The sequence below is a fragment of the Pyrus communis genome, chromosome 9 (genome assembly GCF_041283825.1).
Source record: "Pyrus communis isolate YQ-2024b chromosome 9, ASM4128382v1, whole genome shotgun sequence".
In the NCBI taxonomy this organism is placed as follows: Eukaryota; Viridiplantae; Streptophyta; class Magnoliopsida; order Rosales; family Rosaceae; genus Pyrus; species Pyrus communis.
In genome coordinates this window covers 28,643,424-28,664,762 of record NC_142573.1, presented here as the reverse complement: position 1 = coordinate 28,664,762, position 21,339 = coordinate 28,643,424, and the positions used below count along the sequence as shown (strand labels likewise).

The following is a 21,339-nucleotide window of genomic DNA, read 5'->3' as shown; positions in this document are numbered from 1 at the left end:
AGGTCCCTAACATCATTTAAGGGATTTGACTCATACATTTATGCATTTAATATCCCACAAATTATAAAATTTAAACAAATTCAAATAATATTGTTACAAATATAACAATTACTTAAAAATCAATAATAGAGTAATTTAATTTTCTCGTAGTTCTAGCAAAAAAAATGTACTCACGTAATTATTAATGTAGTGCAAGAAATAACTTTTGATATATTTTAAAACATAAAATTAACACAAATTAACATTTTTTTTTAGTACATCAATATTTTTACATTAGGGGGAGTGGAAGTTCGGCTAAGCCACACAATGGGCAGCCTAATTTGGTATTGAATTTGCCATCTACGAGATTCAAACCTAAGACCTCTCGCTTCTAAGTGAAGAGAAAAAATAAAAAATGAATAAGGTTTAATCAACCTAGTACTAATTTAAAGACTTGTAATTAAATAATTTAATATTCAAATAATGACATGAAGAAAAGTCATGGGACCTTGATCAATAATGAAAAAGGAATAAGGTTTCAATTAATTAGATGGAGAAATGAGAGATGAGAACCTAATTTATCATTATTAAATATTATTTTCTCGATTTTTAAATACTTAAGAGGCACGTACTGCCAACTATAAAAAAGGTCTTTCGCATACCCATAATAATGTGATTCAATTAATTGTCAAATGATTTTGTTTTTAATAAACGATATTATCTAGTGTGACAGCCTGTCCCGGACTTTTCGTACCGTAGGGGTGAAATGACGGTTTTGCCCCTAATGGATAATTGTTATTTGTGTGGTTGTTTTGGGTTCTTGGTTGGTTGCATCCCAACCACACATCCATCATCATCCCCATCCCTCTCTCTCTGCCCTGTCCCGAGCCCCTCTCTCTCTCCCATTCCTATTTTCTTGTTCAGACGACACCCAAAACCCTTGAAACCTTCACAGATCGAGGAAACAAATTACATATTCGTGCTCGTGAGGTCCTTAGGAGTTCAACCATACCCATTTCAGGTAAGGATACCTTCGTTTTCACGTTGAACTCAGGATCCCCCGATTTGGTCACTGTTCATGCACACGTTAATTCTTGTGTTTTTGGGAATTTCAAGCTTGTAGGAAGCTTGGTGAGGTCCTTAGGAGCCTCGGGGTGGTTCGTTTGAAGGTTTTGGACTTCGAGATCGTTAGTTGCAGGTTTGGCCGGAGTTGGTGGTGTTTTCCCGGCGAGATTCCGTTGGTTTTAGTGCTTGAAAGTGGTATGGATTTGTTCCTCTTGTTGTAAGCTTCATTTTGGTACCAATTTTGTGAAATTTGGTTGAAAAACAAGTGAGATACAAAGTTTTGAAAATTTCCTGGTTTTTCGGCGCCGGCGACGGCGCTGGAGTTTGGCCGGAGAAGATGACGGAATATTCCGTCAGTTTGGATGGAATATTCCTAACGGCGTTAACAGAATCCGTCAGAGTTAACGGAATATTCCTAACGACGTTAACTAACGCCGTCAGTGTGCCAAGCACGTGCCTGCCCGTGGGCGACGCGTGTGGCCGTGCCTTGGCCGGCTTGTGAGGGCACGTGCGGCGTCGAAAAATTATTTTAAAAATATGAGGATGTTCATGAGGTTGAGTAGATCACATTGGTGTATTCATACACCCCATTTGAGCATTGTATGAGAAGTTATTTCGTAATGTTCGTTATGTGCTTTAAATTAACGTATTTATAGTTGTTTCGCATATAGGTGAGATCTATCCCGAGGACGAGCGCCGTCACTCGAGGCAAGGGGGTTACGACCTTTCTACATACCAGTGGTGGGCTTTTGGTTTTCCGTATATACCTATATACTTATGTGTTTTCCCAGAAAGTGAAATGAAACGTTTATACGTTTATATGCCATGCATTATGTTTGCCGTTTATTGATGCATTATTAGTTGTGTGTGTATATATATATATATATATGTTTGGTGCTGCAGACGCACAGGTAAGTGTCAGGTAAGTTATGGTTTATGTTTATGTTTAGTAGTGATTTGAGATGCATAAAGAGCTCATAACCTGCACCCCCGGTGTTAGTGTTCCCGACCAGAGTTGGGCACAGTCCTTCACGTGATGTTCACCTCCCGCACCACACGCTCATCTTGGATCCAAGTTAGGTGCACAGTCCTGTCGTACAGACCACTTTAGGTGGTTCCGACTCGTAGGTGACCCGCGATTATTCGCCCAATCTTCACGTGATCGTAACACTTGAGCGTACTTATTATACACCCAGTCCTGTCGTATATAACACTTTAGGTTGTTCCGACTCGTGTGCAGGTATAGTTAGTGAGTTGGAGATTTGAGCTCTAGATTCAGTCATACAGGTCATGTTAGGTGATTCCGGCTGACAGATTTCATGGCATTGTTTGGCATTACCTGAGTACTTGTATTTTATTTCGAGGCATTTGGCATGGCATATTTCTGAGCATGATTTATATCTATGTATATATTATATTTTCTGGGAAGTATACAGGTTTTACGGCAAGGGGTTAGAACTTTGTTTATGAAATGGTTTTTGAAAAGCTTTGTTTTTGCCCACTCATGCTTTCTGTTTTGCGCTCCTCCAGGTTCTAGTTCGGCTAGTGCTTTTGGTGGCTCCCCAGAGGATTTTCCCGGCTTATCTGACAGATTATCACCAGTGTAGGACCACCTTTGGGTGTGTTTATTTAGTGTTGTTTCTCCTGGACTACACTAGGTCTTCCGTGCTCTGAACTTTGTTTCTCACACTTATGCTTGCACATGTATGTTATTAGTTTGTGTATAACTGGTTTTTATTTACTCGTACTTTTATTATTATTTATTAGCTTCCGCATTGTGCACATGGTTACGTCACTTCCACGTGATGGCCAGCATGCCTTGATCTCGGTCGGGTGTGTCATCTAGACTGAGGGGGAGGGGGTAGGTTTAGTTTCACAATAGGCTAGCAATAATGTGATTCGGTCAGTTGCTTATCAAATATTATTTTTTTCTATTTTTATTGTAAATTCAATAGAATGTACATGGAAATTGAAAAACCGATTTTATTATGTGGATTCAGCTGATTTGATTGGTTTATGAGAAGTTTCTTCTAGTATGGTCTAATATTATTCATTTAGTTGACTTTCTTTTTGTCATAAAAAAATATTGAAGCAATTCATGCATATAAATATTTTTAATGTGTAAATCATGAGTACCACGCCGTGATTCAAAAATAGACGCGCTTGTATGAAGGCTAGTAATATATAAAATGAATAAGGAAATATTTAAGAATTAAGTCACAACTAAAGGAACTCAAACTACAGCAGAACTTGACATTTGGGGTTGCTAAACCCAGTACAGAATTGTTTAGTTGGGCCTTAGAAAAAAACTATGGACTTAGTGGTCCAAAGATGAAGTTATTCTGGGCAGTTTGGGGTGGGTCAAAAAGTACAAAAGTGGTGTCTGCGGGTCGGAAGAACACACGACTCAGTCTCAGAATCTCAGGGAACCTTAATATTAATATTTGGTGGTTAATCTTTCTTTTGGTCAGAAATTGCACAATTGGTGGTTGAGACTTTAAATTGGAGGCGGCTTCGAGGTTTGAATTTTGAGCAGCAAATCAAATATACATTTTATTTTGTGTGTAGAATCGAATTGAATTGGAAACAATCAGAGAGAAAAAAAGAAGAGTGCAATGGTATCATGGGGAAAGTGGGGGAAGGACGTAGGGAGAGTGGTGAAGGGGGTGTCTCTAATCGCCAAGGAGTTGGCGAATCGATCTCCCACTTTGCAGAGCGCCAAAAATGGCGATTTGGATGCCCTAATCAAGAAAGCCATGGTATCCGCCACCGACCTCTCCGGCCTCACCAAAGGCACCCTCTCCCAATTCATCAACAACCACCCCATTGGTACTAATGACTCCAATTCCAATACGAATACCAGAGGCCAAGATTCCGTCGTATACTTCACACATGAACAAGTTAAAGTTGAAGCAGCACCAGCACCTCCTCCTCCTTCGTCTGCTCCTGCGCCGGAGCATGAACAAGAAGAACACAATCAACAACAGTTGCAGCAACCAGTGCAACAAGAAGAAGAACATCAATCCACCACAATGGAGGTCCTTGATTCCGCCAAGAAGGAGAATTTGGTGGAACAAGAACCACAACCTCAGCCATTGCAGAGGCGGAAGCCCAGAGAGAGACGAGTTCCTTCCACCCCCTTCTCCAGAGCACTCGGGTCTCTGCTCTTCTCTTTTTTAGTTTCCTTATGAATGATTGCTTTTCCATATGAATGATATCATGAATATGTATGTGATTTGTGATTGTGATTGATGATTTAAAAAGGTTTGCTGGTCTCGGAGCTGGGCTCGCGTGGGGAACCATTCAGGAGTCTACCAAGAGGCTCGTTTATGGTACACCAACCTCATCAGACAAGCAATCTCCTCTTTCTCCATTTTTGTCCCCCCAAAATGCAGAACGTTTGGCTCTCGCACTCTGTAGAATGCGTGGAGCTGCCCTCAAATTGGGACAGATGCTCAGTATACAGGACGAATCCCTCGTCCCTGCTCCCGTAACATTCTACTTCTCTCTTTCTTTTTTAAATAAAATTCATATGCATTACAGCACATTGCATTGCATGTTTTCAGTTTCTTAATGTCTTTGCTATATTCATTTTCTTCTAGATCTTGGCAGCTCTCGATATTGTCCGTCAAGGTGCAGACGTCATGCCCAGGAAACAGCTCAATCAAGTTTTGGATGCTGAACTAGGACCTGACTGGCAATCTAAGCTTTTTAGTTTTGATTATGAACCCTTGGCATCTGCAAGTATAGGCCAGGTGACAGTGACAGATACAGTACTGCTTGTTTCTTGTTGCATGTTAATTGTTACCTGTTACAGACACTCAAGCACGCACACCTACCCACTATATATGTACAACCTCTGGGGCATCCAAATTGCCGTGTATTAGAAAATTAACCACATACTCTAAAGACTTTTCATGATGGCCATCAATGTACTTGTAATGCCAACTTTGTGCCTACGAGCACGATCATAATCCAACATGAACTTCTGCATCTCTTGATAGATTTCTGTAATAAAATTTGTCATGTATTTTACATTGTTCAGACAGTTTGTCTTACAATCTATAGCATTTTTAGGTTCATCGAGCTGTCACAAAGGATGGTATGGATGTTGCAATGAAAATTCAGTACCCTGGTGTTGCTGATAGCATTGAAAGTGACATTGACAACGTCAAACTTCTTCTAGATTATACAAATCTAATCCCCAAGGGACTTTATCTTGAAAGAGCTATGAAGGTATTTTTATTTTGTATGCCTTTGGTTATTGCATCTGTATGACTTACGTTGTATATTAGGAATATTATAGGTGAGCCTAATTTTACTAATTGCTTCACTTACAAATTTGGCCATTATACTACTCTTTCTTTAGTGTGGATGTGTATCTAATCCTCATTGATCATTCCCTTATGCTCATGACTTCAGAACTTGATTCCATGTGGAATGTATCGGGATGACATGGAATTGTGGAGGATGATTTCAAACTCAGAAGATGATGAAATATCTTAAAATTTTCAAAATGCATGCTTATATTCTTCCTTGGAATCCTTTTTAGGTGGCAAAAGAAGAATTATCCCGTGAATGCGACTATGTGTTGGAGGCACAAAGTCAAAAAAGGTTTCGTGACTTGCTATCCAATGCACAAGGATTTTATGTTCCATTGGTAGTGGATGATATATCGAGCAAAAGAGTCTTAACTACAGAGCTTGTTTCCGGCAAGTAAACTATGCCAATTATGCTATTACATTGTTTAAACGATGATATAATGATTTTTACCCTGAAAAATTTATGTTGTTGCTTGGGGTGATTTCTCAATGAAGAGAATTTAAAGAACTGATTCCCAACATGTTTTGCTTTGTTTCGGGACTTTCTCATGGACAAAATCCAAAGCTGATTAGTTAATCTTCAAACACACTTACTTGAAGAAGCAGTGTTTATTTCAAGATTTGTTTTCTAATATTGAACTGTACAACATGTTGTGGGCACACAAATACTGGTCGAGAGACCACCTTTTATTTTCTACTAGTGCAGCAATTGGAATTTCTATCAAAATTGTGTGTGTAACTAACTAAGCTTATGAATCAAGGGATGATATTGAAAAGCAAGCTACTAATTGGATGATGTCATATTCTTTTCATGCTCCATATTCACAAGTCATCTTCTATCATAAATGAATGTAATTAAGGACTGCTTATAACTTCTAGAAATGAGTTGCAACATTTCCTTAGACCCTTTTGTTTTTGGTTAGAGATTTCCTTTCGATCTTAAGTTACACGGATTCAGAATTTTATACGTTGAAAGTTGCATTGCTGCAATTTGAAGAAAGCATAAAATGGTAATGATTAAAAATAATTAACCAGCTCTAATGATATTTTTTTCTGTCGTATATATCACTTAACTTAGCTGTCTTTTCTAGTTTTTTTCCTATTGTTATCATTAAAATGGAGCTTTCATTGTAGCATTGGTTGTATCATCAATAGAGAATTTATGTTGATAACTTGATATATCTTTGAACATGATATTGCTTTCTCTTGCTGCAGGAATACCTATTGACAAAGTGGCACTCTTAAACCAGGAAACTCGCAACTATGTTGGCAGAAAGTTGCTAGAGCTCACTTTGAAGGAGTTATTTGTTTTTCGTTTCATGCAGGCATGTTCTGTGTTATATCTCTTCACCAATGCAAGCATACATAGCGTTTTATTTTAATCTTTGCTTTGCTTTTCTTACGTTATTTTTATAAGCATTCACTTTGCACAACCTTAAGAATAACTTGCTCTCAACAATGAAGTTGATATCTTAGTATTTTTCCATCCATCGAAGTTTTTTTTCATTTTGCTAGTCAACTTAAGGTATCTCTCCTACAAGCAATCCCACCAAGTTTATTTGTAAGGGACACGGTAACAATATTTTTTAGCAGCAGTAGCCAGTAGTTTAATGTAAAGTTGGTGTAGCACAAGTGCACAACACAAAGTAAGTGTCCCTATGATTATGGTGGGCTGAAGATGGCAGAAATTTTAAGAAAGACGAGCTTTAGAAGAAAGAATAGGCTAGCAATGATTTATGAGTGCTTCCATTGGAAAAAGAAATAAGTAGAGGAACCAATGGAGGCTCAATGGGAGTGGTTGAGGCACTTAGGTTTGCCCTATGTGGTCTTGGGTTTGAAACCTGAAAGTACTCATGCAGAAATTGCTAGTGCTTTCTGCCCCTAAAGATTGTAGGGTTTGGTGATGGGCCCCAGTTTAGAAGCTAGCACATATGCTGAGTTTTAATCTCCAGCCGCAGATTTAAGGTAGCTAAATGCCGTGGGTGGGGGTCAAGTTAAGCAAGACCTATGGTCTAGTCCAGTTCTTATGTATGAAAGATATTTAGTTCGTTTGACGTATCAAAATTCAGGGATATCCATCTTGCTGGACAACTGATCCAGCGTTATTCATCATGTGAACTTTATTGTATGGTTTGTCTGACATTTTTTTTCTACGCTATGCGTATAGGAATCAACATTCTGAGATTTTGTAAGTCATGCATTCTTCCTAGTTTTAGGCTTGCAGCTTAACTTGCTTTAATTTTGCCTTATGGAATACAGACTGATCCTAATTGGAGTAATTTCTTGTACGACGAGGCTAAGAAATCAATCAATCTGATCGACTTTGGAGCAGCTAGGGATTACCCAAAGAGTTTTGTTGATGATTATCTAAGAATGGTGAAATCTCCTTACTCTCTATATTTTACTGAGTATTGTGGTTGAGTATTAGTTGTTTGTTTGTTGTTTAAAACGTTTTAGACCGAGCTGCAAGTTGCTGAGGACTTTGCACTGCATATGTGACTGATCAGGTTCTTGCCTGTGCAAATGGTGATAGTGATACAGTCCTAGAAATGTCTAGGAGACTTGGATTCATCTCAGGAACGGAGTCAGAAATAATGTTAGAAACGCATGTTCAAGCCGGGTTTGTTGTGGGATTACCATTTGCGAAGCCTGGTGGGTATGACTTCCGTGCATCAAACATCACTCAGAGTGTATCAAACCTTGGGGCAACGATGCTGAGACACAGGGTGACTCCACCACCTGACGAGGCGTACAGCCTTCACCGCAAGCTTTCGGGTGCCTTTTTGGCTTGCATCAAGCTTGGGGCGGTTGTGCCGTGCAGGGAGCTCTTACTCGAAGTGTATGAGCACTATCAGTTTGGCGAAGAAGAGGGGGAAACGTTGTCAAGTGGGATGGGATTTTAAAGGGCTCATAAATTATTTTGATTAAATTTTAACAAGTAAATTGTAACAATAGTTCCTTAATTTTAATAAATTGAAGTAATGGTCTCTCAACTAAAAATTCATTACCATTGAACCCTCAACTCATCAAAATGTATAGCTATGATTATTTTCGTTAATTTCGTAAAAATTTTGTCAAAATAAGTTACGTTGAAAGGACTATTTTTACAATTGGGTCCCTCAACTCATCAAAACATGTAGTTATGGTTATTTTTGTCAACTTTGTCAAAATTTTGTCAAAATGAGTTATGTTAGAAAGATCATTACTACAATCGAGTTAAAGTTGAAGGATTGTTTCTCCAATTGAATTAAAGTTGAAGGATTAATGGTAATGAATTTTTAGTTGACGGACTATAGTGACATGTTTTGATGAGTTGAGGGATCAACGATAATGAATTTTTAATGAAGAAATTATTGCTCTAATTAAGTTAAAATTAAAAACCCATTGCAACAATTTACTCAATTTAAACATGTAATAACTGGGGGAGGACGAAGTGTTCAAACTTCGGGGTAGATTGATATGTCGTGACGGAGGCGCTAGTTTTGCCTTGTGAGAGAGAATTTATTTGTATATTCATTCAACATATCAGAATTTAGATATAAAAGCATGCTTTAACAGTGATTCTTATTCATGAGGAGGGAGGAATCCACTCCAATGCTACTGACTACTGCCTGCTAGTACTTTTCCTTATGGCTCTTCAAAGGTCGCAAAATAAAAAGCATGGTGGAAACAGCTGTATAAAAGAGAATTATTAAAATTAGATAGACAAGTAGACAAGACGACTCTCTCTCTCTCTCTCTCTCTCTCTCTCTCTCTCTCCTGCGCACTCAGCAGTAAGCACTGTCACTGTTATGACTGACTAATGACCACTTTTACGGATGCTTTTTTGAACATATTCGAAGAAAAATAGAAAGAGAGAGAGTTTTTTTCTCTTTCCTTTTTTGGACTTTAATGAATTAACTTAACCCACTCGATTGTTATTTTCTGCGTAATTAGTTAAATTGAGCTAAATTCTAAACTCTAATACGAGTTTGAGAATTCCAAGTTGAGAGAGAGCTTTTTTGAGGAGGAGGAGAGCAGAGAGGATCGAGGAAGAATGAAGCATGTTGTGTGGTGGTGGTTGTGGTTGGTGACGGTGGCATTGGCGGCTGCGGATGCGAACGGATCCCAGAAATATGAGAAACAGCCATCTTCGTTAGAGTTTCAGTTTGCCGACAAGGAGGATGCGGCGGCAGCAGCGGCGGCGCCTGAGCTCATGGTTGGCCTCACTCTTATCGACTCTGCGGCTTCCAAAGGAGCTGGTTCGTGTCGTCTCTTTTGAATTGATTCAACTCAACGTTTATTTATTAACTAATAACCCATTGATTAAATAAATTTAAATTAAACCCATTGTTAATTATTAAATGAATAGTTGAATACTTAAATGGCAGTCTGTTTGGATGGCACATTGCCTGGTTACCATCTTCATGGTGGGTATGGATCGGGTGCAAATAGCTGGCTGATTCAGTTGGAGGGAGGTGGGTGGTGTAATACAATCAAAAATTGTGTTTTCCGTAAAACCACTCGCCGCGGTTCTTCCAAGTACATGGAAAAGCAATTACCGTTCACTGGATTATTGAGCAATAAACCTCAACAAAACCCTGGTTCGTTGGTTTGCTTTGTTTTCCCGCTGCTGCCTTACTTACTTAATGCGTTATAATATATCTTTTTTATTGTATCAAATCAAAATCAAATGCATTTTCAGCTCCTCCCTCTTTGTCTTGGTTAATTATTTGCACGTGCTTAATTTTTAATTGATAATTTATATGTTGCATGTTTGCAGATTTCTTCAACTGGAACAGAGTCAAGCTCCGTTACTGCGACGGGGCATCTTTCAGTGGAGACAGTCAGAATGAGGTTGGTGTTGGAATCGATCACCTTCATACTTAAGACCTATAACCGCTACAACTTTAGGGGTTTCATTAGCAATTCTGGATTAGTTTGGTGACCCACAACCATTTTGTAACCCTTTAGCTTCGCTTAATTCAAATCTCAACCCGTCACTGCATCGTTGGCCTAATATTTTCAACATGGTCAACTAGAGATAATATCTACATCGATGAATGAGCATTTTTAATTAACGCACGAGGACTGCAGAGTTCATTATTTTGAGAACTAAAAGCTTTTGATTGTAAATTTTATTGAATATTCTAATTTCTCCTTTTCAGGCTGCACAACTTCAATTTCGAGGGCAAAGGATATGGTTGGCTGCCATGGATGAGTTAATGTCGAAAGGAATGCAGAAAGCTGACAAGGTTTTGCATTGAACTTGCTTTTAGTAATGGGAGTCAGCTTCGATATTTTTACTTTCTATTCACTAAATTGTGTTTCAGGCTTTTCTTTCTGGATGCTCTGCTGGGGGTCTGGCATCCATACTACACTGTGATGAGTTCCGGGACATGTTTCCAGAAACTACCACGGTGAAATGTCTAAGTGATGCTGGAATGTTCCTTGATGCGTAATGAGCTGATCTTCTATAACTTCTATCAATTTGCATTCTTCAGTTGAGGTTCCAGTGATTGTTTTTGTTTTATTTTGCAGAACTGATGTATCTGGTGGGCACACATTAAGGAATTTTTATGCAGGTGTAGTTAGCTTGCAGGTAGGGTTCTTCAGTCTCTGCTTTCATGGTTGACTAACCTCCAATTTTAAATTAAGAACCTAGGTTTAGTTCTGGGTCTGACCTTTGAAGGACAGAGCTTGTATTATAATTGTAAATTTCTTTCTAAATTAGTCTAGCTTTTTCTATGTATTGCTTGTGAGCTTGTCACAAGACTCACAACAATAGTAGTCACGCTTGCCTACAAATTAATTGCAATACCGCAGCTATCTGTTCACAACTTCAGTTTGAGTTGCTTTTGGTCATTTGAGATGAAGTTTACTAATATTTAGTAGCACAGACTTGGGACATAGTATTTGTTGACTAGTAACAGACAATATGGACTTCAATTGTCATCTTATGGGCTTCTTTTATAGAACTCTCCAGTCACGTTGCATGTTCTGATGTTGGATATTTGTTATGAATTTTAGGAAGTGCAAAAAAATCTGCCTAAGACTTGTCTCGATCATCTAGACCCAACTTCGGTAATCCTCTGTTTAATTGAATTTGATGGTATGTGTGTGAATACAATTTTAACTCCCTCTCTCCCTCTCTCTCTCTCTCTCTCTCTCTCTCTCTCTCTCTCTCTCTCTCTCTCAGTGCTTTTTTCCTCAGAATTTGGTGGCAAATGTTAAGACCCCCATGTTTCTTCTCAATGCAGCCTATGATGCATGGCAGGTAATCTTCTTTTTATTTTTTTTCATTATACAATTTGGAGGGCCTGTTGTTATTGGTTGACAGTAATTATCTATACCTCCTCAAACACTGTCTGCTTGGTGCAACTGCTGGATTGTCAAGCCACTGCATTGTTTATTCTTTATTTTTAAAATGCTCTTCTTATAAGAGGCATAGTTGAAAGCCGTAGTTTTTAACCATATGACTGTTACTTTTAGGACAACAATCAGTACTAATAAGACCAATTGCCAAGGACTTACTGGTATTTCATGTCCCCGATGATTAACAAAATCTTTGATAGTTTGACCCAAGTCCTGTATATGTTTTCTTCAGGTGCAAGCTAGTTTAGCCCCTCGATCTGCTGATCCTCATGGAGTATGGAACGAATGCAAAGGAAATTATGCACTTTGTAACTCATCCCAGATCCAGTTTCTCCAAGGTAATTCTCAGTTTTTTTGCTCGTCTTGATTTTATTTGTTTTATTGTCATGTATTCATAACTTAAACAGGCTCACATAATGATCTTCTCTTTCTCTTCTATGGAGCAGACTTCAGAAATCAAATGCTCAATGCTGTTAGTGATTTCTCAAAGTCTAATAAAAACGGATTATTCATAAATTCCTGCTTCGCTCACTGCCAGTCTGAGAGACAAGATACGTGGTTTGCTGATGATTCTCCTCTTCTTGGAAACAGGGTATGTCCCCATCTATGTTTTCAAATGGTTGTGGAAGTCATAGTAAGAGTTTGAGATGAGAAAAGGTTACTTTAGTGAATTCTCATCTGGGGCAGAGGCAGCCTTAAACTCACAAAATTGTGTCTGTAATTATCTATTTGAAATATTTCGGTTAAATGAGAATGGCAGAAGCATTCTGTTAATACCATATTACAGGCAGTAAAATGTAGCAAACAATTTTCATTGAATGATTAAATGTAGCATTCGAAATCTCAAGATGCACGTATTTGGCTTCTACAGTCATTTATGATGAAATGAAATTAGTTTTTGAAAGACATGGATTAAGTTACATTTCTTTTATGCAGGCAATTGCTGTGTCTGTTGGAGACTGGTATTTTGATAGAGTGCCGGTTAAAGCTATTGACTGTGCATACCCCTGCGATAACACCTGCCACAATCTTATGTCCAAGTGAGTGAGAATTCATGGCTTACTCCATTACCATTTCTGGAATTTGTATCTATTCATTTATTGGAATAAACTTACTACTGGTTTTTATTAAAGTTTTTGTAATTGCTGGAGTCATCCTCATTTTCTCTCACATTAAGAGATTCTGGTGGCTCAATATAATTTGGAATCTTTTCATGATTTTAAATCTGATGGCTCCTAAGTAGTGCACTCCTTATGACTCAGTTAGTTGCTATTGCTTTTGTTTCAAAAGGTCAATTGGCCCACAAATCACTAGGGGTCTGTTTGGTATCCTATTTGAAATTTTTTATCATTTCTCAAAACATTTCTTAAGAACATTTCTTGAAAACAATTTTCTTTAAGACTAAAAAACTTGATTGGTTTGCGATTTAAAAATTTTAAATCTTACAACTTAAACTAGACAAAGAGATCTATAAACAAAGGGTCGCAGGAGAGGGAGAAACATGAGAGAGGAGAAAAGAAAGTAAGAGATGATTGAAGAAAGAGAAAGAAGAGAGATGATCGGACGAGATAGAAAGGACGTGGAGTGAGAGAAAGAACCGAGAGAATAAAGGGAGCGGATTGGAGGAGAGACAAAAAAGATAAAAAAAAAAAAAAAAAAAAAAAAGAGAAGAGAGAAAGAATAAAAGATAGAGAGATAGATTTGGAGTGAGAAGAGAGGAGGGAGGGAAAAGAAATGAGTGAGTTTAAGTTTAAAAACTCTAAACACTTACTTTTTATGTTTTTAGAGAATAGACTATTTTTTAGTTAGTCTTGAGTTCAGTTTTTGAAAATAGTCCTAACAAACAAGTTTTTAAGGCTTAAAACTTGAAAGTTGTTTTTGAGTTTAAAAAGTTGAATTCAAGTAGAGTACCATACAGACCCTAGATTTGTAGTGACCAAGAGATCCTTGTGGTGAGGCACTGGCCAATAAAATGGAGAGGTTTGAACGAGTGCCTACGTCCTTGCGTTGGGAAAGTGTTGGTTTCGATAGTTGTTCATGTGTTTATTCGGTGTACAAGTTTTCAACTTGTTAGCAACATAGGAGTAAATTCAGCATCCAAATGAGCAGATGCCTTCTCTTCTCAGATTTCTATAACCTTACCGAAATTCTTCTCTCGATTTCAATTTTGAGACTGAAATGATTCTTCTACTATGCAGCGACGATTTATCTTCGTCCGTGACATATTCTCAGTCCACAAGGTTGTCTTTTACCGTGCTAAATCTGCTAAGTGTCTTGATGGTGCCCATAATTTGTTCCAGATGCATCACGTGGTTTCAGTATGCCCGGTGATGATAGGTGGTATCTCTGTCTCTCTGTGTGCAGAGACTGCAATTTTCGCCTTCTATTTGTTTCTTTAATATCACGAGGTAGGGTTTAATTTACTAGCTCGCTGGGACAAACCCTCCAGCATTGATTGTCTCCTTAGGCCTGACTGCGGCCATTAATTGTTAACGCAGTTTGATTTAGAGAGAGAAAGCTAGGGCTAAAAACTTTACCTCAATTTTATCTCTTGGACCCAGAGTTTCACCCAAATAAGTATGGCGTTGTTTCTTCGTCTGTCTCTGTTTTAGTTTAGTCAATCTTGTTTAAGAGCTTTCGACCAGTTTTGGTAGCACAACACTTTTGGACAATAATAGGACTACGCAGAGAGGAGAAATTTTTTGGATACATGTTGCATAACTAATACAATATCGATGCCAATCTTATTTAGGATATACACTTAATCAAACCAATATCCAATTGGAAACTGAAACTTCCAAATCTTTCATACACGATAAACATAATCAAGCGTGTATCTAAGTCTACCATGATGAGAAAATCATTGATCGTGTCGTATTTACAATGTGGAGAAGCTGCAGAGGTACGAACGAAAGATAGTGAACTCGATACAGATGAAGGAGCGTCAATCATAAATTCCGACACTCACAGGGAAAATGTACCCAAAAGGCAGAAGAAAGAAAAATGTGCTTAGCGGAAAGGCTACTACTATACTATCACTATGTTCAATCCCCAAACTGGGAACTCTCCCTCCGGACCCGAAATGCCTCATTGTTCTGTTCTGTACTCAAACATAAGTGTCAGGACTCAGGAGTAAACTAAATACCTATAAGAAATCAAAACTGAGATAATAGACGATTTTTTGTGAATGAGTCAGCTAGCTCAGCTTCCTGGTCGTGATGTGGATGCCAGTGCCACTGCCTGCGCCCAGACCTTGAGTCGAGCCTTGACTTCCCGTGGGTCGTCACCTGCAGCGAGCCATTTAGTACTTGGGATGATGCAGTTTAGAACTCAAATTTTCAAAAAGAAGCAACTCGACGTCTGGCATACATACCAGGGCTGGAGATGCGCCAGTTAGCAATGGGGGAGTTGGCACCGCTACTGCAGGTAGTGTTCGTGTCGAGGGTGGAGGCGGAGCGAGAAAGACGGGAGGGCGTCTCGTGCAGCATCTGGTGGTGCTCCAACTCAAATCCAAGATCTCTGCAAGCCTTTACTTCGTCCAAGTCCATGCAGAGGGACCTCCTCCCTCCCTTGGGCCTGGTTATGACCACCACCCCTGTACCTGGACCACTAGTGCCGCCCTGATCACTCTCCCCGCTAAAGCTGTGATAATGATCAAGCTGCTGCTGATGATTACTAATATTGCACATCCTCATCATCATCATTTTCATGCTCTGCTTATCGTCCTCCTCCTCGTCATTTTCATCTTTCTTCGTAGCAAGGGTTCCTCTGTCTGGTGATGCCGATAGCCATGAGTGTCGGTTCCTCACGATTCTCCTCCTACTTGTCCTCCTCCTGCCCCTCTTGGGATGGTGGCTCGTTGCTGTTTGATCTTCATTCTCGCTGGCATACTCTTTGACCAAAAAGGGATTGGGATGTTTATAACTGAACAGTTGGCCCGGAGCAGCAGCAGCAGCCTGTGTCCGCCTTCGCCTTGGGGGTGTTGCGGGAAGCGAGTAGCATCCGGGTTCCCCGTCGGAGTCGGATGAGAGGCCAGCTTCTGGTAGGACTTGTTTGGGCCGTTTGTGATAGGATGTGTCGTCCTCCTCGTCGTCTACATAGCCATCGTCAAGGGTTTCGATGGACAAGAGTGACATTTGCATAGTCATGCCTTGTTGCCGGGCATGGGTTTGATCTTGATGCTGTTGGCCTTGGTGGTAGTAGTCGAGGGCGTAGGTAGCAACCTCCTCCTCATCAGCAATAATAATGTCTTGGTCGTCATCATAGTCGTAATAGGTGGAACTCCGACTCCGAGTGCACATGGAAAGCCTGGACAAGTTGTGGGGATGGGAATAATGATGATCATACCCGTCATCGGTATCCCCGGCGTCATACTCGTCTTCCTGCATGGAGATGCAAGAGCGGATGGTCATACTCTCATCCGACGCCATTGATATATATGTGTGTGTGTGTGTGTGTGTGTCAGTCTGTCTTGACTCTCCGGACTTCCTCTTCCTCCGCTGCCGCTGGCGAGGTAAAGCGTTTAAGGAATGGATAGCTAGCTAGTGGTGGTAGCTGTTGAGTAGTAGTGAAAAGAAGAAGAAGAAGAAGATGAAGTGATGATTGAGGCGTTGAGTTGAGCAGAGTTGGTTGATGGTAAGAAGAAGGTAAAGGTGTGGTCCATGATCATTATATTTATATCCATAATCCAACCCCACCTAGTCCTCATCTCATCTTTACCCTATTTCATCTTTTTTCTAATACCTTTACGTCTCACTCAGTTAATCCCTGCAATGCCCTCCCCCTTTATACGATTCTACTACTAATTTTGGAGCACTTGCCATATGCGATACCACAAACAAGTTTCCTTCCCACGGTGGTGCTGGGTCCCTTGTGTATAATCTTCTTTATATAAAATTTGACTGCTTTCTCTTTTCATATTTTATATAATAAAAAAAATAGCATTAGATCGTAACGTTAAATAACATTTTGTTTCGATTTATAAGTTTAAGTTTAAGTTGAATATAAAAAAGATAATTCATTTTAAAATTTAAGTTAAATGTAGAAAGAGATTATATAAGTTCAAATAAAATTTCTGTTTTTTTGAGTTTTTTATAAAATGAATGTTTCCATGTTTTTGATAACATATAAAATTGCCGGGTAATGGGTATTTATGTTGAAAAGAGTCGTAGATATGGCATGTGATGTAATATGCAAAACCGCGTTTGAGAAGGACGCGAAACACCTGTCCGCGTTTTCACTAACATGGAAGAAAACAAGTGGTTGTGGGGTCCGTACGAATGATGGATGGTTTTATGGATGTCCAACACCTCCTCCCTCCTCCGCCTCAAATTAATACCAAATTTGGCCCATTTGTGGCCCATTTGTCCATCAACCACCACTCGCAGTCACAGAGAGACAGGTGGCAGGCAGGCAGGCACGGTGGTCAAACCTCATCCCCACAAGTGCCCTCTCAAGTTCTAACCAAGGGGAAATTTTTTAGTAAACACAAGATGTTGCATCACAAGTATTTTATTTTTTAAACATTCCTCTACTTGCATAATAAAATATATTGTGCTACTCTATGTTCTGAACATAGTGAAAAATCTCTACCAACCATGACCACCTTTCTATTTCTACATTGCTTTCAGAGGCAGAGGCAAAGGCAGCGTATCTATTTATCCATTAACACTAATTTAATGATAATTAAATATGATTTCTTGAGCAAGAAAACCCTAACCCTATGAATTTGGAATTTTGGAGGGAGGGAAACTAGTAAAACCTTATGTGTTAAAAGGAAATTATTACTAACACTTTAAACATCTTATTTAATATTCTAAATTTTCTAAAATTAAAATTAAAAAAAAACACTTTTTAACAATGTAGAATAAAATTTTCGAAGTACTAATAACAATTCTTTAATTAAATAACTCAGCTTATATTTTAATAATAAAAAAAAAACTCAGCTTAATATTATTATAACTGCCGTTAACCGACCGTTGATTATTCGTCATCGTTCATATCCAATTCCTTGCTTTGCGATCGCCTTCTCAATTCTGATTGCAAACGACAGCTCCAGGCTCCAGCTGATAATCTCATCTGATTATGTCCCCATCGGATCGAAGTGGAGAGAGTTTCCCGTTTCCTACGCTACACGTGTCCCATGCATGCATATACCATGATCCCTATCCCCGGAAAGAATCCTCTCCGGATCCCTATCTCTTAATCCACCAAATCAAAAAATCTATATTGCTAAAATTTGATTGAACGGCTAAAGTTATTATAACTTTTAAAGTAGGCTCTTATTTATAGATGTTGGATCAAATTTTAATGACACGAATTTCCTGATTTGGTAAATTAAAAGGAAAGGATCTAAAGAGAATCCCTTTAAGTGTGTTGACGAGAGGCCGCCTCCACTTCCAGAGTAACAAAGACCTTATATTCTACTGCTCATCGCCTTATGAGTTTGATACATAATCATTATCATTGCTTGAGTGTGATTTAATCGTTGTGTCCAAGATAAAAAATAAAAATAAAAACAAATGAAAACTAGAGGATAGGAAGAACAGGTGTGCATTTGCTAAAACCCAAAGAACATGGAGTAAGGAGGGTCATTTTTGGAGGGATTGGATCCGAAGCAAAGGTCCCAATTTCCGTTCTTAAAGTTTTATTTCGGATCACAATTTTCAATTTTTGAGTTTTTTAAATGTTTTGTATTCAGAATTTTTCAGGTAAAAGAATTGACGGGCCAAATAAAAAGTTCCAATCAAAATTGCACCTCTAGGCAGTAGGCAGGTCACAGGACATAGAATGATAGAATCAAAGAAACTATGGAACAAATGAAAGTCGTCCATTTACAAAATTGACCCAATCCGTCATTCACTGGGTTAATTTTGATATTCTTGACAATGGCTATTACAAGGTTTTTACTACTTATGTACAAATAGTGCACAAGGAATTAGTAAAGTAATACTCACCAGTTGATTCTGCCATGTGGGAAATCTTAGGCAATTTGAAGCTCAGACCTCTCTGTTTTCTTGTTTCTCTTTGTTTCAGCAGTGCCCTCCTCAACTGCTGGAATCCTTGCTTGACCATCATCTACAAGCTTGAGATTATATAAAGAGTCTATCAATGAATCAGCTGAGTCTGAAGCCTCTGTTTTCCCCGCGCTGTTAACCCTGCTGCTCAGGTTTGGTTCGTGAAGGTTTTCACATCCCATATCCAGCTCTAATTTCTTCAACTCCTCATCGATGCTTTCTTCATCATTAACTGTGTAAAGGGAAGTTGCTTCTGCAAAAGCCAAATACATCAGATATGATATTAAATACCAAACACATTCCTGACAATTCAACCATTGCTTAATTGATTTTAACTCAAGAAGAGAAATTACCTAGAACATTTTCTATTTCCTTTTGTGTATCAATGCATTCCTCTATTTCTTGTAAGCTATGCTGGACTTCTTCCACACTAATCTTATTTTCCTTTATAGCTTGAGCTCCAATTTGAATGGCTTCGGAAACCTGCCAACAAGCCAAAATGGATCAGCTTACTAAAGATTCCCCCATTTCAAAAATTATTCAATTGCTTCAATTATTTACGCACTAATACATAAGATTATCTTCACTCCTACAATTACCTTCTTCGTTGATTCGGCACTTGCAATAACATCAAGGACTTCCTCCACTCTATTCAAGAGAGCTGCACATTTTTCCCTACTGTCATTGGCTAACTTTAACTCCCTTGCATGCCTCAGCGCTGCTTTCTTGTTTCCAGATTTCAAACAAGCTAATGCTGATTTTCGTGACCTATACATAAAATAAAACACACTCAATCACTAGGACAAACACACTTGTTTTTATCCACATAAGAAAACAGATATAAATCAAGGGAGCATAGAAAACGGCAATTATAATGTAGATCTTTAACAGTTCTGCACCCAACATTTCTATAACAAACAAATCCATTCTAATTGTCCATGGTTACTAATGTTGACGGAACTTTCCAACCAGCTGGCACAAGCCAGAGATATCAAATAAGTCAAGAAATGATGAGCCAAGGTAATGATAACATAAATATTATCATGATACAGCAGAGGCAATCTCTGTAACAGTTCACATAAGCCCATTTGTTTATAAGTGATTTGAGCTACCGTAGATGTCATCATGTCACACAATGCCATTAACTGAGAAATGAGTGAGTATGTTGATTGAGATCTATGAAAAGATGGTCTCAGATTCTCCAACAAGAAAGTCAGAAAGTAGAGTATTAAGAGTGAGAAAAAGTTACGTTTCATAACGTTGGTCAATCACATGAAGTTGCTGTTGAAGCTTTTCTGTTGTCCAAATCAAGTGCAGAACATCACAATCTAGACTTGAAATACTCGGAAGGGAAGATGCTGAAAGGGAAAGTTTCACACCCTGCAAAAGAAGAAAGCCACAAACAAAACAAATCTCAATTTACGTGATCATATGAGAAATGATTTTCAAAGCTGAAGGAAACAAATCCATTGTGCATAATTACAAAGAAATAGGATAGAAGAATGACAAGTAGTACTCGTACTACCTACCTCTATGAGGTCTCCCTTGGAAAGAGAGAGATAGCGTGCCTTGGCTTGCGCTACCAAATGAGACAAGACCGCGGAAGCTTCATCGGGTCCTCCACATAATTCCTGGAACCTCTTCATGGTGATGACGCATGAAGAAGTCCAATGGCATTCAGATAAAAGCTTCACAACTTGAGCAGCTTTATCCTATACATTCACAACCAACAAAACCCCTATCAAATGACCAAGAATAAGAAGTTAAAACCAAAGTGATGGCAATGGAGATGGAGAAGAGAAAAATGAATGCCTTCAAAAGTGAGGTAAGGATGAGACGATCTTGGGACATAAGAAGCTCCGGAGTGGTCCTGAGCATTGCCATGGAATTGGAAAGTCTGCTGAAAATCTGGGAGAGACGCCCAGCAGTGGGGTCCACAAGATCCACACTGAGAACAACCTCACCTTCATTATACATTTCAAACTGAAATAACAAACAAACAAGAAATCAAGAAAATGTTGATGTTCCTAATCCTAGTCCGTACCCAAAACATGCATAGATGATAGGGAGGGATACCAGAACTGTGGGGAGGCAGAGAGGGGCGAGGCCTCCTCGATTGAACCAGTGGGTATTGAGGCGAGAGGGGGAAATGAAGAAAACGTCCAACTGGCGAGCGACGCAGAGGATTAAATCTCTCCAGAAGAGGTAAACGGGTTCCCAATCGGATCTCTGCCCGCTAAACGCCTTGAATCGGGCTCTCGTCATCACTTGGTCGTCCCAATCGCCCACTGCTTTCCCTATCAACTCCCTCACTCTCTCACTCTCACTCTCTTCCATTTTTCGACTGTCCACTGCTTCCTTCCCAGTTTCAATTTCAATTTCAATTTCTAAACCCCGACCAAATTCAAATAATCAACTCAACTCTAACCTCCAATCTAATGAAGATGGTGTGTCGTCGGCCTCCATTACGCTGTCGTCTCGTTGCTCGTCTCCCAGTTTGTGATCTTGGCCCATTTACTTATAATGATTTAGCCCAATCCATTGTCCATTATCTATTAGCTAGCTCGAGCTTCGCGCTTCTAAGCATTGAAGATAATAAAGGA

General features: G+C 39.0%; 4 protein-coding genes across 5 annotated transcripts; 2 read left to right on the top strand and 2 right to left on the bottom strand.

Annotated features, from left to right (window-relative positions):
* Positions 1-3,363: 3,363 nt before the first annotated feature.
* Positions 3,364-8,366, top strand: ABC1 (ABC transporter 1). Its single transcript, XM_068479632.2, has 8 exons — positions 3,364-4,201; positions 4,309-4,534; positions 4,647-4,799; positions 5,122-5,280; positions 5,597-5,756; positions 6,582-6,691; positions 7,626-7,742; positions 7,874-8,366. Exons 1-8 carry the CDS (start codon positions 3,660-3,662, stop codon positions 8,267-8,269), a joined length of 1,863 nt encoding a protein of 620 aa, XP_068335733.2. The 5' UTR covers positions 3,364-3,659; the 3' UTR covers positions 8,270-8,366.
* Positions 8,367-9,148: 782 nt separating this feature from the next.
* Positions 9,149-14,318, top strand: LOC137738967 (pectin acetylesterase 3). Its single transcript, XM_068478435.2, has 12 exons — positions 9,149-9,607; positions 9,737-9,949; positions 10,129-10,202; positions 10,514-10,600; positions 10,679-10,803; positions 10,887-10,947; positions 11,376-11,429; positions 11,545-11,622; positions 11,953-12,058; positions 12,167-12,312; positions 12,657-12,760; positions 13,919-14,318. Exons 1-12 carry the CDS (start codon positions 9,403-9,405, stop codon positions 14,049-14,051), a joined length of 1,386 nt encoding a protein of 461 aa, XP_068334536.2. The 5' UTR covers positions 9,149-9,402; the 3' UTR covers positions 14,052-14,318.
* Positions 14,319-14,438: 120 nt separating this feature from the next.
* On the bottom strand, positions 14,439-16,415 carry LOC137738968 (uncharacterized). The gene is made up of 2 exons (XM_068478436.2): positions 15,094-16,415; positions 14,439-15,007 (listed from the first exon to the last, which is right to left on the bottom strand). The coding sequence occupies exons 1-2, from the start codon at positions 16,148-16,150 to the stop codon at positions 14,922-14,924; spliced, it is 1,143 nt and encodes a 380-aa protein (XP_068334537.2). The 5' UTR covers positions 16,151-16,415; the 3' UTR covers positions 14,439-14,921.
* A 2,095-nt stretch (positions 16,416-18,510) lies between these two features.
* On the bottom strand, positions 18,511-21,219 carry LOC137739994 (SNF7 family protein). Of its 2 annotated transcripts, none has more exons than XM_068479773.2 (7): positions 20,781-21,219; positions 20,549-20,684; positions 20,266-20,448; positions 19,986-20,116; positions 19,336-19,504; positions 19,090-19,219; positions 18,511-18,989 (listed from the first exon to the last, which is right to left on the bottom strand). In XM_068479773.2, exons 1-7 carry the CDS (start codon positions 21,071-21,073, stop codon positions 18,703-18,705), a joined length of 1,329 nt encoding a protein of 442 aa, XP_068335874.2. In that variant the 5' UTR covers positions 21,074-21,219; the 3' UTR covers positions 18,511-18,702. The 2 variants fall into 2 exon arrangements, with proteins under 2 accessions (XP_068335874.2, XP_068335872.2); XM_068479771.2 differs by having other exon boundaries at positions 20,549-20,719; positions 20,813-21,192.
* Positions 21,220-21,339: the final 120 nt, after the last annotated feature.